Source organism: Sycon ciliatum, chromosome 2 (genome assembly GCF_964019385.1).
Source record: "Sycon ciliatum chromosome 2, ocSycCili1.1, whole genome shotgun sequence".
Taxonomy (NCBI): domain Eukaryota; kingdom Metazoa; phylum Porifera; class Calcarea; order Leucosolenida; family Sycettidae; genus Sycon; species Sycon ciliatum.
This window is the reverse complement of record NC_088644.1, coordinates 4,894,964-4,912,662: the sequence shown is the minus strand read 5'-3', so window position 1 is coordinate 4,912,662 and position 17,699 is coordinate 4,894,964. Positions and strand designations below refer to the sequence as shown.

At 51.5% G+C, this 17,699-nt stretch overlaps 1 protein-coding gene across 1 annotated transcript; it reads right to left on the bottom strand.

Moving 5' to 3' along the window:
• Window positions 1-7,391: 7,391 nt before the first annotated feature.
• LOC135808358 (leupaxin-like) lies at window positions 7,392-16,525 on the bottom strand. Its single transcript, XM_065321535.1, is given in 7 exon segments — window positions 7,392-8,233; window positions 8,236-8,428; window positions 8,979-9,212; window positions 9,741-9,914; window positions 10,205-10,776; window positions 15,101-15,457; window positions 16,120-16,525. Coding segments are annotated over 7 exon segments (1,710 nt in total). The 5' UTR covers window positions 16,133-16,525; the 3' UTR covers window positions 7,392-8,066.
• Window positions 16,526-17,699: the final 1,174 nt, after the last annotated feature.

Here is a 17,699-nt window from a genome sequence, read left to right as displayed (position 1 = left end):
CTCTTGTACGGGCAAAATAACACATTTTGTGAAGAATCAACACATATATAAAAACGAATCATCATATACAGTATTTACAGAGTCTGTCACTCAGTAGGATCACTGCACTGTGCAGGTTCACTGGATGCGTGCCTCCGCCGCCACTAGCACAACAGGGGACTCAGGCATGGCAGGAGCAAACATGCTCCTTGAGCCACGCAGGCACATAGCACCACAACGCACCAGGGCAAACCCAAGGCGGCAGCGCAGCAAGGAGATAACCTGCCCGTATGGCTCCTTACTCTTCTCAGCCAGGAGAGAGGCGATCCGCGTGAAAAGAGCATTGGCATGCTTGCCATAGCCACCAGAGGCAGAGAGCACAACGGGCACGAAGGAGGCATGCTCAACTTCACGTACTCGCTCCTCGTACTTCCGGCGCTTTTCCTGTTCATGGCGTCTGTAGCTAGCAGCGAGGGAGGTGGCACGATTCGAAGACGCAAAAGGGTTGAACACCCGTACATCAATAAAGATGCGCTCGAATCGGCCACCCCACACACCACTAGCCGCAACGTCCAGCCGAGCTTGCTCCTCCGTGACAGCTGTGCGATGGCGGAAGGCCTCTCCGGTGACGGGCTGGAGGTGGGGTTCCACTGTCACGTTGTGAGCGACCTGCCTCAGAGCTCTGGCGGTGATGTCCCTCACCTCGTTGTGTCGCAGCGTCGGGAAGCCACCAAACGGGCACGACAGGGCGTGACTCACATTCAGCGGCTTACTGCACACGCAGAGGCTTGGGAGCCGAGGAGGTGTCCAGCCGTACCGGAGGCACAGGCCATCCCGGAAATCTCCCTTGCTGAGTGTGAAACCATGGCGGCTGAGGGGGCGGCAGGTCAGCCAGCTGGATGCACCCTTTTCTGAGGCCAGGTCGAGAACAGGGGCCAGCTCCCGGTGATCCGAGCGAAGAGCGTCAGCCATAGACTTGAACGCACTCCGCTTCTCGGCCCGAACCGTCGCCTTGACCGTCCGGAGCTGAGTCAGAGAGTCGCCAAGAGACGACTCCTGCTCCAGCAGGCGAGACACGAGGCTAGCCGTGATCCTTCGGGATGAGGTGTACTGTTCAGCCACTGAACAAGGGTCTGCCATACCCAGTCCCCCAAGCCGGCAAGGCAGAGAGAGTAGGGAGCGAACAGTTGTCCCAGGTGGAGCCTGACCCGTGATGGCCGGGATGAGCCGACCGCTGATTGCGTGTTCCAGCGGTTCAAGCAAGGATGGCGGGATGGAGGAGGTCCGGCAGAGGAAGGACCACTTGTTTTGCAGGCCCTGTGTGAAGGCGGAGTAGGCGGCCTGTGGCTGCGATGCAGCGATGGTCGTGAGCTGCGCAACTTCCTCACACCAGGTGGCGACCTTGGACTGGACAAATTGTTCTATAAACTCATCCGTGCCCAAAGGTGCACCAAGGTGGCGGCAACCATCACACGTGACCTGCACACCGGTCCCCTCGAACATCTCGATAGCAGCTGCGTACCTGGAGGGCTTGACCAGGAGGAGTGACTTCTGGGCATTGCAGTGGTAGCCATACCCAGGACCGTGGCTGACGAGATTGTCCCACCATTGGCGAACAGGCGTTAGCTTGCCACCGGCTGCAGCATCGTCCGCATACCAGCCCTGTTTCGCACCAGGCACTGCAACTTTCTTGATGAGCGGGAGGACTCCAAGCGCATATACGGGCATGGCCAGAGGGTCACCCTGAGTGGTACCCTCGCACGATAGCAAGCACTCTCCATCAACGAATAGGCGGGATGGTTGGCGGTAGGTGTTGATTACAGCTGGCGCTATAGAGGGACAGAGGTGACGGATGTTCCGTAGGCAGGCTTCACGGTTAAGCCGGTTGAAGGCGTTCGAAGCGTCGGCGAGCAATATGGCATCCGCATCCTCCTCACGGTAGACATCTTGCATCGCATGGATGGCAGCTTCAATGCCGCACTCCTGACCGGCACACAGTTGAAGGGTGCCCGCTGCATCTTGGATATCTCTCCCGGTGACAGTGAGGATGGCTTTGCCGACAATGCGCCTGGCCACTTCGCCGATACCAATGGGTCGAACACCCGGCGACTTGTCAAGGGCTATTAATCTGCATGCGACGAGCGCCTCCAGTGTCGCTGGGTTGACGTATGTGGTAGCAATGCGACGAGCGCATGTTGCAAGCGAGTCACACAGCTCATCCGACGCTTCGGAGAACGCGGTGCACATGCGCCGCCATCCATCAGCCTCCATGCCCGATGGCCCAGCCGCGCCGTGGGTGTGCAGGGCGGCCCGGCGGATGACGTCACGGGTCAGGCTTGAGAACATCACTCTGTGGGGCTGAACAGGTGGCTCACCCGTGAGCAGAGACTCTGCATCAGCCGGCTCCCCTGCCGGATGTTTGCTGATAAGAAGGTCACGGGTGGTATCAGTGCCGACAGTGGTGTCCAGGCTGAGAACTCCTTTGCAGCCATCACTTGATAGCTGACGGAGGGCGGATGGTAGTTTGCCGGAGGACACATTAGCGGCGAACGCCCTTGCCAGGTCAGGGGGGGTCGATCGGGCGGCTGGCTGGTGCCTGTCCTGGACCTGCTTCTGGATGGTGGTTGACTCGCGGAGCAGTTCCGGCAGGCTTGCTGTTCGCCAAAGTTCTAGACGTCTCCTTAGGTGTTCCTGTGGAGACGGCTTGGTATGGTTGCCCTGCGGGTTCTGTAACATCAGCTGTGGGAAGACCATCGCCGCCTTGAGTGCGACATCTTCTGAGGCCGAGGCACTGCCAAAGCTGTGGAAGAAGGCACTCAGCTGGGAGATGAACGAGCGACCGACGGTGCCCTGGGGAACTGGGAACAGGTTGGGGCGGAAGTGGACGACAACCTCATACGCCTCAACGATGGCTGTCACAGAGTCTTCCCCTGTCAGTTCTCCAAGTCGGAATGCGGTGCGGTCCAGTGATGGGAAGACTGGTAGGTCGGGGACCTCTGCACCGTCTGCAGATCCAGCTGGGCCCCCAGTGGCTGTTGCGTCTGTGTCGAAGTTGGGAGTGCTAGAGGGTTGGCTTTCACCGGCATCCAGTGTGGCCAATAGGTGCGTTGCCTGGCTGTCGGTGATGGTGTCAGGGTCAGCGACTTGGACCGGTGTATTACTAGCCGAGTGCAACTCCTGATCTGTAACGTCCGGATTCGGCGCCGCCGCACTGCTTGCTGACCTGCGCTCCGCCACAGCAATCCCGCTGGCATTCACCATGGCACCATCGGCACACTCCACGTCCGCTGGCTCACGCACTTGGCTGGCAGGTTCGACATCGACATCAGCACTGTCATTGGTGTCAGGCGAGTTCGGCACCTGTACATGTACGTGTACTACGGAGCTACTGCCAGTGCGGGTACCGGGAGACGAGCTCGACCGGGCTGTGCGAGGTGGTCCGTGACCGTCTCTGCACTCTGCAAGTAGGGTGGTGGTGAGTACTGCGGCTGCACTCTCGGTGACTGCTGCCAGTGCTGGCTTGTGCACATTCGAGACATTTGGTACGGGTACGGAGTCTAGTGTCGTAGCTGTGGTTGCTCTGTTGTCGGAGCTCGTCGACGTCCTGCTGATAGTATGGTCCGGCACCGTATCACCAACAGCGGGTACGGTAGCTGTGGCCGTTGGTTGAGAAGACGGTTGGGAAGTCGGGGAGCTGTTTCGGCACTTGTTCTTCTTCGAAGGGAGACAATTCCGACACTCTCGGCCCTCCTTCATGCATTCGCACCGAACGCAGGTGCCGTTGCCGTTGCACCGGCAACAAGTGGCACCCTGCATCGGCTGGTTTGCGGGAGAGGCACGTCGAAGTCGGAAAATCCACTCAAAACCCTGGTTGAAATCAACCCGGGTCAAGAAAATCGTACAAACGTACTTCTGTGCGTATCCCGCGCCAGGTACAGGGTGTGAACGGCACTGCACATGCAAATTTCGCGCGAACAGATTCACGTGACCATACAGGACTGTAGAAGTGGACTTTTGGCGGCATATCAGTATTTGACCCGGGTCAACTGTCTTCATGTAAACTCTCACCTCTTTTTTCTATCGTACAGACTTTCAACCCGGGCTGAACTCGACCCGGGTTGAAATTTCTCATGTAAACACAGCCTTATTTTGAAGTGACCGTCCGGTTGAGAGTGATTGCCTCGTTCCAGATTAAGGACGGCCTTCTGTTTTGGGATGAAGGACAGACGAGATTGCACTTTCCTCGTGTATTGGGAACGATATTTCACCTGTACCGGTAAGTTGCTGCTCCATGTGTGCAAGCACAGGAAGCGTCGATGGAAAAAGCCCATGTATTCGTGCACGCCGACACCAAACTAGCAATACATGTACCGGTACATTGTACAATTTGTACTTCGAAGTAGTTCCCGAACTTACTTTCAACTCGCGTCGTTCTTCATTTGCTTGATGATTTGGACAGTCAGAGTCACCGCTTGAAGTTATTCTCTTCTCGTTCCAGAGCTACACAATGTTTCAAAGCAGGGAGTAGTAAAATACAGGGAGGTGACACGAGCATGTACGGCCAGTTTGACGATTGCCTCACACTGTCAGCACCGTTTTCACCCGCCGGGTGAGATTGGGGTACTATGGGTACCGAAGTGTGTAGACACGCGCGCGGATCAGGATTCTCTCGATCAGGGAGTAGTAAAATACCTACCGCCAAAGAGACTCCTACTGCAGCCCGTAGAAACTCAGCGCTGAGAATTTCCAACAATTGTCTGCCTTCACAAAGTTTGGTAGTCGACCAAACTACCACTATGTCAGGATAGAAGTCCAGCAAGACTGGTATCACTTTGGGAGATATCCCTGCGTGCCGTAGATTTTTCCTGTGTCGATACAAGCTGTTTACGAGGACGTAGCCCGCATTTCAATCCTTGACAAACTTAGGAACATTAAATTCCGAAAAGTGAACTCCCGAATCTCTAGCATACCATAATATGAAATGCTCATCATCACAAAGAAGGTAGAGAAGTACTGGTTGATCACAACTGAGGAGAAATTAGTGCCGATCGTGTGGTGTCCTAGAGATTTTTTCGACTTCGAAATCGGTGCACTCGCTTTTCATCTCCAATCGTACACGTATTGTTCTCAAGGAAATCAACTTCGTTCTATTGCTCCATGCCGTCGATCGGGACGAATTTCGGAAGGGTGGTACCTTTCCATATGGCGATGACACAGATGTATCACAAGAGCAAAACAAATGCTGTTCCATGAGATGGATAGACCTTTTCATGGAATTAGTTCTTCGACAAATACTCAAGATTGATTCAGCAGATCATCTTTTTTTGCGAAAGAAAAAAAAACAAGCGCGAGGCACCCATCAAAAATCACGATTAGTGGCGTGTCACCTCCCTGTATTTTACTACTCCCTGATTTCAACCCTCCCCTTGGGGGGAGGGTTGAAATCAACCCAGGGCGAAATTTCAACCCGGGTCAAGCGCAATGCGTCATGTAAACGCGCCATTAATTTTATGCACATGGCGGGTTGAAATCTGACCCGGGTCGAACTCAACCCGGGTTGAAACGCCTCATGTAAACACCGCCTTAGTCTCGCCAGTCTGCCGGTGGTCGTATCGAGTAGACTCTACTACCAGCACAAGGCAGCAGTCGTACCACTCACTGCACTGCACTGCAGTACAACTACAAGTCAAGTCCAAAAGGAGCCGCCTAGCCTGCGTCCGCAGACTCACGCTGCACAGCACGTAGACGTGCAGGACGTGTTCAGTCCACGTACGTCAGTCACACGACAGCCCGCCGAAAAAAAGTTACGGTCGGGCTGAAAATGTACGGTCGGTCGGGTGAGTCGAACCACAGACCTTCTTCAGTGTGGCCTATATACATTTTACGACTCGCTGAGTGTACCGGTATTTCATCACCCGCGGTACCCGTACCCGGCACCCAAGCTCAGGCGCCGGACTACTGCTATAGCTGCTCAGCGCCCCCCCCCCCCCCCTCCGGGCCCCGGTACGCGGTACGAGTGAGTGCGTGCGTGTGGTGAGTGTGTATTGTGTGTGTATGTGCGTGCGAAGATCTACGTGTGGTGTGTGTGTGCCGATGTGCTTGGTCGTGTGTGTGCGCGTACGGACATACTGTATGTACATGTGTGGTGTATAATGACACATTGTGTGTGTGTGGTACATGGTCTTCACTGGGGGCAGGGGTTCTGCAGTTGGATCCCAGGCTGCCAGGACCCAGGACGGATACCCTGATGCCGTCAACCCAGGCTTTTTCTGCACCTTGTCCTCACCCACTTACCGAGGTGTGGTGAGCCCATAAGTGGGATCATTTTCAAGTCCACCCAGAGTTTTGGGGATTTCAGGGGGTGTCGGCCGTTGGGCCAATTGAGTCATCTTTCCAAGATTCCTTTTGAGTCTCTCTCCCCTCTCCCGGGGAGACCCACGTGACCAGTTTTGGCAGTGAGCAACAAGTACAAAGTACAAGTACATGGTGTGTGTGTGTGTGCATGTGCCATGATGAACAAGCTTGTATTGCCCATACTGGCCATAGCTTCTAAACTAAGACACAGCCTCAGGCAAGTGGAGCGTGAAAGGGCCATGGCCTCACTCCTCAGACGAGTCAGAGGGGGGAAACTCCATGCAATCTAGCACCCTTACTTGGTTTTTCCCTGGCTCCGTCTCTGAATTTCCTGTGAGCCCCTAGCACTTTTGCATGTAACAATTAATTATTTAATAATAATACTTGTAATAATAATGAAGGGGGACACTGCTCATGGCTGGTAATGCTAAAAAGTAAAAACCAGTTTTCTTTTCATAGACATGCATACTGGTATGTCTACAGTGTTGCTCAATGAAATCCAGTCACTTCAATCAAGAATGCGCCGGGCGTTGCGCAGCCCTAGACCTGCGAACACTGGGCTGCGAAATGATGGAAGGCACAAACTTGAGCGACACGACTGGATTTCATTGAGCAGCACTGCACTGTACATGTATGATAGACTTGGTTGGGAAGTCACACCATGCACTGCGGCAGCGGCCGGCCCAGTCTAGTCTGGCAACATGCACCACTCTTCCCTGCCTCTGTACAGTCAGACCTCGCATAACCGCACACATCCGTTTTCCACAAAAACATCCGGTTGGGCGAGGGAATCGGATAATCGAACACACATACTGTATGTATGCATGGCACATGCTGTAAATTGGTAACCAACGATTTTCCTCCGGATGGCGAGGGATCCGGATAAAAGAGGACCGGATAAGCAAGGGCTGACTGGACTATAGTCTATGCCATGCCTGGACGTCAAGTAATTAGTTCAAGGGATAAAGCTAACAAAGCACTCGCACCCTGAATGGCACAGTCTACACCCTGCACAAAATTATGCACAAGGTCACACAAAACTATGCACAGGTCATAGCTCTTGTCAAATTTAATGTGTTTTTTTTCAGGGAAAATAATAACTTCAATATCATGGTGGCTATGATGTACATAACTTAATTAAAACTAGCCCGAAAGAATATCTGGAGAAACAGGATCAATCACAAGCTCTCATGGCAATGAGGGCCTCCCAGCTCCACCAGTGGAGCCTGATCAATAGTAATGCCATGCGGCAATGCACAACGACAAGCCAGCTAGCTAGATCCAGTGCGGTGACTGACAACATCTCAGGAAAGGTAAAGTGCTCACAGCAAGCAAGTCTACACGGCAGCATGTGCGCTGTGACTGTGCGCGAAGGGATTGGCGCCGTGTTTTGCAGTGCCGCTGCGGCATTGTGCTCTGCATACAAGCAAGAGTGTGATGTGTGCGCACGTGTGTATGTGTGTATGTGTGTGTGTGTGTATGTGTATGTGTTGATGTTACATAAATCAAGACATGCATCCACTGCATGCGTGCGGCACAGCACAAACGAGCAGCTGACACTGTCCGACACAGCAGGACCACAATTGCATGCAAGACTCAATTGCTGGTGAACAATTCGTGTGGAATCATTGAACGAGTTCAACCCGGTATACCGGCAGCGACGCCCTTTAGTTTACTAGTACTCACAAATGAGCCTGGTTTTAAGGCTTGGATCACAAGAGAGACAGAGCGCTTCAAACTGACCCACTCCGCAAATCCACTGCCGCGGTACGGGAGCCGGCCACTGATACGTACAATGTACATACTGGCCCCGGCAGTATCCGGCGGCTCAGCCGAACAGCTTGCCGTAACACTTCATGCAGTATGGACGCTCGCCGTGCTCCTTGAACGTGCCCATGCTCAGCTGCTTCATGCAGAACACACAGACAAAGTGCTCCGGGTGGTACTTGTGTCCCATGGCCGTGATGCAGCGGCCAGTCACCGGCTTCTTGCACTGTGAGCAGACCGCTCCCTGACGATTGTAATAGTGCTTCTCACAGTAGGGCATGAGATCGTGCTCAAAGAAGTTGCCGCCCTTGAACGCTTCGCCGCACTCCTGCAACAAGACACAGGCAACATCGAGAAGCAAACGAACATGTTCTTAGAGAGAGAGTTCAGGCGAATCTCATTACCACAGAAGCCAAGTGAGCAATGGCATTAGTTTGCCATGATTGGGGTGGGAGGGGGGGGGGGGGGGGGGGGGGTAGGGATGGCAGTGGTCTTCTTCGTCGCGCCTTATATCAAGTGACTCTGCACTATAAACAGAAATTTATGGCCAATGGAGAGACAAGCAGCATTTCCTACAAAGGTTTGTCTTACGCAATCTTCACACCAAGTTTCACCATAACCGTTGCATGGAAACCAGCCCAGATGCCCCAGCAAGGGAAACCAGCTCAGATACCCAAGCTCCGGGTTTGCTTCACAGCTACAGCTTCAGACAACACTTGTTAACCCGTGGGGATTTTTTGGTCAAACCCGGTCACGCCTTGCATACCCCTTAGTAGGGGTGTTCACACCACATTGCAGGCATCCATAGTATCCTCACAGCCTGTAACATGAACGCCAACAGAAGTCGATCATGGGCATTGACTGATCGAACAACTCACCATGCAATTGAAGCACTCTGGATGCCATTGCTTCTTCAAGGCTGACACAAAACTGTCGAAGATCGGACGCTCACAGGCACCACACTTGGGTGCGAACAGCTCGTAGTAATCGTTGCGGCAGTATGGCTGGCCATCTTTCTCATGAAAGCTTTCGCTGGGCCCGAACGGATTGCCGCAATGGGCACAAATGAAATGCTCGGGATGCCACGTTTTACCGAGGGCAGTCATGCACCGCTGAACAGTAGCAAGAACAACAGCAATCCGCCGATATTGTAACAGATACATCTCCGATATCACAGCTGAGACCCATACCAACTGAGAACATGACATGCATGTGCATTGTAGACTTCCCTAGAGCTAAAAAAAGAGAAAAATACACCCTTCTCGCAGAAAAAAAGATTTTCTCTTAGAAGTCCAACGGCTTACGTGCCGGCATCATTCAAGTTAGTGTGGGATGGCGTGCAGATCCAACAGCACCGTAAACAAAAATCCCTACAGCGGTGCAGGGTGTTTGCATAGTCATTCGCAGGGCACACTTCACATGGGGATGGCTGTACAATGAAGATATTCACACTACCTCAGTTTAGGTCGGACACGGCCTAGGCTACACATGCTTAGAGGGACATAACTGATTGACGGTTGGGCATAAGTGCAAGTCAGTACCGCTTCCAGGCCTCTGGCATAACAAGCCACTGCGTTGGTATTAGCATTACTACCGCACACCATCTAAATCAACGCGGGCCTACAGCGGATCGCGCTTACCTCCAGTATAGGCCCGTCGCAATACGCACACTTGGGCGCAAACTTCTCATGGTAATCCTTCTCACAGTATGCCTTGCCCTCGCGCTCAAAGAAGTTCCTCGTGGCCAGCTCTGCCTTGCAGCAGACGCAGATGAAATGATGCGGATGCCATGTGCGGCCTAGAGCTGTTATCACCTAGGAATAACACAAGCAGGAAGGTGTGTCAGTACATGTACTGTACATTCATTTCAAAACGAACCAGAAATCGACAAGGGCCCACAATACAAAAATCAGAACAAAGATGGACTCGGATGGAGAGCCAAGGGTTAATTTATAGTTGGTGGTGTTAGTGGACATTAGGGATACCGACTGTTCACCGAAAACAAGTTCACAGAATGACAGTTCACCGATCGACGTGAATACTATAATCGACCATCTCCGACCAGACAGACACATGCAGCATCACTATTAAACCGTGCACCAACCTGTCCAACGATTTCTTTCTGGCATGCCGAGCATGTTCCCTTCGATGAGCTAGTAATGCCCTGCCGCGACAGGTCGGACTGGAGATGGCCAAGCATGGAGTCTAGCTGACTGAGGCGTGCCGATGGATCCTCTTCCGGCGGCGCAGCCGGCGGAAACCCCTGACTGGCGGTGCTCACTGCGCCTAAACTAGCATCCGAGCCGGTGGCGATTGCCTTGGGATGCGCGTACAGTTGGTTAGCGCTGGCGTCGGACGCTTTATTACTTACTGCACCGCCGCCGCCACCACCGCCCCCGCCAGTGGTCATCTGGAAGTCACTGAGACTGGCCATGAGCGCATCCAGGTCGCGTGTAGCACTGGATGCGTCGGCCGACGGGGGCACAGGCGGGCTGGCCGAGTTGCTCTGCTGCGCCATGTTGTTCGGCGGCGATGCACTGGAACGCACTGACACGGCATTGTCCAGGTCCGTCAGCAGATTGCCAACGTCCGGCCTGGCCGCTGGCGACGACTTGTAGCTGCCCTGACCACCCTTCGAGCTGACACCTCCATCTGGCATACCCAGGGCACGAATTGCTGCAGATAAACCAGGCAACATGTCCAGCATAATCGTCAGCTAAGGATTAAGCACCGTACATTTGTATTGTATTGTATTTATTTAGAGTGGCAACCAGAAGAGACAAATGGCCTAATGACAATGTCACCACCCTAGAGAAGCGAATGAAGAGATGACAAAAAGTATAAGAGATTAAAAGACATTTCTGTAGTAATAATGCTACAGCGCTGGCCAGAGAAATTCGACCTCGTGAATACAGTAGCGCCGTGGTCGAGTGCACAGAACAGTGTACGTAGGGCAAGGGCTGTATACTGATCCACTGGTGCTATTATAATTCAGAGTAAGGTTGGAATTTTCTGTCCAGTACCCGTACACTGGGCGCAGTAGCAAGTAAGTACTTAGTTCAGAGTCTACGTAAGCCATGTTGATATTCTTTCACATCTCACCGCAGATGCTTGTTCACGGGGTTTTTCTGTTACTCCTCTGCTTAGGCAGATGGTGGCTTGTCCAAAATAGTGACAATTTGGGTTCACTACAAATCAGCACCATGGAGGGTGGATAAATAAAGCAAATGAACGCAGAACTGAAATGTCGGCAAGAAGCCCAAGCATGCCTTGTCGTTTGAAACTGTGTCTGCTGTGGTGCAGTTCCTGAAAACCTACACTGAGTGCTACGGCATACCACAGCCTGCGCCGACCCGCGGACGAGCAGGAGCACCACCGGCTCACCTGCCGGCGTCATCAACAATTACGTCCAAGTGTTTTGTAACAGAATTTGTAATCTGCGAATTGTTTGCAACAATGCATTTATGCACAAGTGCTACGTGGCTTCATGGTCAGAGTCCGGCATAAAGGCGGTGGACTATCATAGCCTTAGATCCATTTGGCATAACTGTTTGCTGCACATCCAGACCATTTACACCACGTACTGATGTATGCTCGCGCTGTGAGGAGCATCGCAGGAATACTCAGCACGTATGGACAGAGGCGGACAAGGGTACAGCAGTGGACGCGTTCAGGCAACACCTTGATGCAACCCAAGCAGAGCGTGACTATTACAGGCAAGCCACACCGGATGCAACGATGCAAAGGCAGAGCTTGGTGCTTGTACTAGTCTCCAGCAGCCGTTAGACACTCCCTGCGCACGTGACCTGCAACGTTCACACTACACATTTGATTGTGCGCAAAACGTTGCCCTGCCTCAATCCGCACGTCAGGAAGGTTATATTTCAAGGCACCTCGAAAAGTCCAAATATGTGGCATTCACAATGAAGCCGTGCCGCAGCAGATAAATTATTTAATTGATGAGTCAGATAACATCGGCCTGGATGGAAAGACCAGCCATGGCCCTAATAATGCAGTGGCCTCCATGCTCCCGGCACCATTTCTTTGCGCACCATGGGTTGCAGGAGAAGGGCTGCTGCCATCTGCACTGTGACAACTGCGGTGGCCAAAACAAGAACAGGATGTCGTCGCATATCTTTGCTGGAGAGTCCTCATGGGCCTCCATCAACAAATTGAGTTGTCATTCATGCTGACTGGCCATAAGCGTTGCCTTGTCACCGGATGCTTTGACCTACTGAAGCCGAAATTTCGACAGAGCGATTGCTACACCATGACTTCGTTGGCAGCAGTGGTCAATGAGAGTGCTGTTTGCAATGTAGCACAGCTGATTCCTGGATCTGGTTTGGAATGAAGAGCATGGGATGCATTTCTGGCTCAACACTTTAAGCCAGTGAAAGGTATCCGCAGTGTTCAAAACATGCTGTTTGATGCTACGAAGCCTGGAGTTGTCAGCGTTATATTATTAAGGCAGCGGTTGAAGACAACTACAAAGAGATAGTGCTGCTGACTACATCAAAGGATGCCCTAGTTGCTGCTGATATGCCACCAGTGCTACCACCAGCTGGGTTGTCAGAACAACGGCAGCAGTATCTCTACAGCCAGATTCGCCCACACATTCCGGAACAATTCCAGGATGAGCTCTGCCCCAAGCCGTCGCTGCCAGAAGCTACCAGCACTTCTTCTTCTGGTGTTGCTGCTGCAATGGATGACTGATGCAACAGTGAGGTTGCAGTATTCTAGGTTGAGCTGCTTTTTGTTTGCACACTTTCTGCTGGGTGCTGGGTGTAAGTATTGATGCGAGAATAATTTCATGCAATGACCATAGCTCAGTGGTTAGAGCATCGCTCCATTATACTGTCCAAGTTCACCTTCAACTGGCAGTAAAAATAGCAGAGGCTGTGTGTAGCCTGAATTATGCAAACATAAGTCATCACAGTATTCCTTCCATTTTCGTATGGTCCATTCTTCGCATGAATACAAAAATGCCTGCACACCGACTTGTAAAAATCAGCATAACTATGGAAGGAATTGAGATAAATCAGTTCTGTTTTTTTTCGCATGATTTTCTGCGTAACACCAGCTTTCAGGACATGTGAAAAGCTCAGTTTAGGTGAAATTTTTTTGTCCCTTTTCTCATCACAGGACTAAATATACTTTGCTTATTACACCAGTCATTCGACTTTGGATATACAGTACTCTGGCAGTATAAGAAAAAGTACAGATCTTTATCATGCTGCCCTGGGAGGTGCTGCATACTTCCTGCAGATGTACTGTTGACTCTCTAGCGCATTCTTTGCGTTCTATTTCAGTACTGTCTACTACTGAGGTGTATGCCATTGTCAGTGCTCCTAATGTCTGAAATAGGTACAGGGTCTCAGATTCCATCACATTCCTGGCCTGTCTGAGTGATTGCACACCAAGCTTCCTGCCAATGCCATAGGCGTGTAGCAGTTCCAGGGGGCTTTGCTTGCAGTTTGGGAAGGTAGGGATATCATAGGACCTCGCCCCAACACCCAAATGCATGCAACAAGGCCAGCATCACTACTACTAGTAAATCCTTAGACCACTGCCACTGCTGCAGTTGTGCCAGGGTTTGCTGAAACCCTTAGCCTAGGAATAGTGGGAGTTGTTCCAATTATCAATGCCTGTACTGCTGTAGCATACGCATAGGTTGAACACTGGCTGTGATTTTGAGCATTTGTCACTAGAATCACCATCACGAGGCAGCGACATATGCAACCGGTGCTGAAAATAGGTATTCTCTGCTTTATAACAAAACGCAATAGCACCAACAGTGCTACTGCATAAGCTATTATGACAACCATGACTGCTACTCCTCTACCTCATCCAATACAACACATATGGAGCGTCCCAAGAAAAGTACCGTCGGAAGTAACGTTAGTTCTGTGGATATTTTAGTTTCCACTGATTACTAATCATCTAGTAGTAATGTAGCATACTAGCATGTGAACAACCTCAAAACCCTCCTCTCCATGGCTGCTGGAAGCCATGTGCGGGCTCCTTGAACAACAGTTACACTTACAATATAGACCACATGAACGGCTCAATACAGTGCCAGGGTCAATTCATAATCCGACACCGTTTGTGTTACGGAAATTCGAGGACATTTTGCGGGTTACTGAAAATTATGCTGGTCAATTGAGAGCGCTGGTTTAAAACGGAGTGCTGGGTTAGAGAGGAGTGACTGTAACCTGGTAACAAGCACAGTAAAGCAAAATCCCCAAGAAAAAAGACAGAGAAAACAAGAGACCAGCATTTCACCACCACCCAATCTCTTTGTCAGTGGCCAGCACTCTTTTTCTGAGCTGAGCAAACCACTCATTTCCTGTGCAGCTGTCAAGAGGGGAAAGGCCCATTAGTAGAACACTTGCCAGCCGTCCTTGCATCTGTGCTGGACATGAATACTAGATTTCTGCGGCATTGCTAGTGCATGTATGGCACTGCTGGCATAAGTCACAAGATGAGCGGCAACCACCTACCACATGTGCTTGTGACAGAAGGCACAACAGTGCGTCTTGGTGCGCCGCGCAGCGACAAGCTGTAGGAACATAATCACCGATTCAGGTGGCGAGCTAGACCGGCGGCGAAAGCGTTGTCTTTCTTCGCAGCTCGCAGCTACCAGTATGGCAGCAACCCGGAGCTGGGGACACGTAATGTTACTTGTTGCAACATCGCTTTCATCTGCTGATTTACGTCGGATCCACGGAGCGGGCTTCAAACTACTAAGTTACAGGTCGTGCAAGACACAGTCACAGTGCACATGCACCTCACTCGTCACCACCATCCAAAACCAAAGACACTTTAACTACAAGACAAGAACTGGTACAACATGGTACAACAAGCACCGGTACTTCTTCCTAACGAAACTGCAACTACATCACAAGTGTCGCTGCGAACAGCAGCGGAAATGCATGACAATCATACGATAGTCATTGTCCGAAATAAAATTTTACATTGCAAAACACACAATCATGCTCACCTTCATCGTCTAAATCCATGCCAAGACTGGGAGAGTTGAGCGACTCCAACAGGCTGTCCAGCTCTGCAAGATTGCTAGATGCGTTCGTCATTCCAGGACTGACAGCACCTGATATATTGCTGGTACTGGCCACTGTACCGCCGCCAGACGAGGAGAGCATGTTGTTCGTCGAGGAGGTTGTTCCGTTCACTCCTGCCAGCGCTAGTGGTGCAGATCCTCCGTTCACAGCGCGCTGCGTTGAGATGTTCGAACTGCCACTGCTTCCACTACCAGTACTGGCGAGGCTCGCAGCGGGGGTCTTACTGCTGGGACGATCTGTGCGAGGCACGACTGCCTGCAAATCCTCCAGCAGCGCGTCTGGACGGGATTGAGGGACACAAGCAACGGCAGCAGTACCAGCGCCAGGTACATTGCGACGAGGCCGAGGACGGGGAGGTTGGCAATGATGTTGTTGCGAGGATGCAGCAGCGGAAAATGCATTGGGGGACACAACACGAAGAGAAGCAATGTTAGTGGCCATGATAAGGCTCGTCACTACAGACGTGCAGGGCCAGTGACAGGATATGGGACATCAAATCTAGCTAGCTTTACAATCCGGCAAGGAACAATGCACTCATCAGCTGATCACAGGAAACTCTAGAGCAAAAACTGGTGCGTTGTCGAAGCACCGATCTCAGCTGGTACCCAGCTCCTTTCTTTGACCAGTTACTAGTACTGTGTGGTTTGGGATTAAAAAAATATGTTACTTCTGCTCGTGCTCCGTAGATAATATTTCCAGCAACAGCCTATTGAGAAACAGAAGCGGCTCGCAAACCATTATACGCCAGAGACTGAGCACGAGGAGGGTGAATCATGCGTAAGAAACACCGCCGGTGCAACAGTTTCGGCTCCTTACGTTCGCCGAGTGAGGCAGGCAGTACGACACACATCGCAACGCATCGGCAGGCAAAACACAGAACGCACACACAAACATACGCCGCTCGTCAATACCATGCACTCCAACAAGCCAGCTTACTTACCCAAATCGTCCATGGTCGACGGATGCACCTCGCTTTCACCTCTATGGTCCCAGGTAGAATAGTCACTGAACGAAAGGCAGCTGCTGACCTACTCCACACGCTCACTACTCCCTCAAGCAAACGCTACATAAACGCAAGAACACTGGAAAGCTGAGTCGACGTCGCTCTCGCTGTTTCGTCTCCCTCGACTGTGTTTACGATCTGTGACTGACGGTGTGACGCGCTCCTCTTCTGTGTAGTTGTAGATCTACATACACCAGGCCCATAGTAGATCTACACACAGCCTACGGCGAGTAGAGAGACAGGAGCTAGCAGGCTACAACAGTTACTCGAGACTCAAGACAAGTCAAGACTCACTGCACTGACAAGAGTCAAGTCAAGCCAAGACTGGGCAAACCTGAGTCTCTGTCTCTGAGCTGAGACGACTCAGACGAGTCAGACTCATAGACTCATACTCAGCTGAGGCTCATCACTGACATCAGATTCTCAAGTCTCACGTCGAATCAAGGACAATAGTCAATACAAGGTGAGCTCACCTCAGCTGCGCGGAACCACAAAATCTGTTGATTCATACTCGACTCATACATTGTAAAATACAGTAATTATTGTACCGGTAGCCACTACGAAAGTAGGGAGGTTCTGCGTGAAACGTAGAGAAATCACGTAGAGAGCAGGTGTCTGGGTTAGAGTCTACGGCTTCGCGTGTTTTGGCTCCAGATTTCTACGCGGAGATGAGGTTCTCTACGTAAGTCGTTGTGGCACACGCAGAGAAAATGCGTACGGATTTGCTGGGTATCGATCACTGCATGCAGAAAACTGCCAAATATATGGAAGGGGAAAATCTCAGTACACATTCCACGTGACTTCTCTAGGTGAAACCAAGAGTTCATAACCCCCAGGGGGTTATGAACTCTTGGTGAAACGTAGAGCAGAACAGGATTTCTTTACGTTACGGGAACGCGAAGAAAGTTCGCGTGATTCTTTGCGTCGCGTTCCCAAAACGTAGAGCAGAACCTCCCTAGTAACTAATACTTCATTTTCTTCATTCTACATCATGATTCATAATGATTGTCGTCCTTTCATCGTCTTGTGCGTAGGCTTGTACTGTGTAGTTGTACTGGAAGCCTACACTCGAGAGAGTACTCAGTCAGTGTACTGAGATCTACTCTGTAGCCAGCTAGTTCACCCCCCCCCCCCCCCCCCCCCCCTAGCTGTCGACATGAATCAGTGAAACTACTGTCAGAACTGAATGACGACGGACGTACCGAGCACAGTCTGAATAGCCAAGGCGAGCAGCCGAAAACCAAACTGGCAAACACATGATCAACCGTCCTTCATACTCGTCACTGACATTTTCATTATAATTAATTTTTTTGTTATGACTATGAGCATGATGAGTGTCCGGGACGATCGATGCGTGTACGTGTAGATCTACGTGTGGACGTGGAAAACTGGAACCCTGATCATGCTGCGCTGGGCCATGGGTGTCCCACTGAGTCTGTAAAAAAAAAACTGCCGATGACGGTCTGTGCTCGTGTCTACATGATGCCATCTTCTGGATGCCAGATATGCAGACGCTA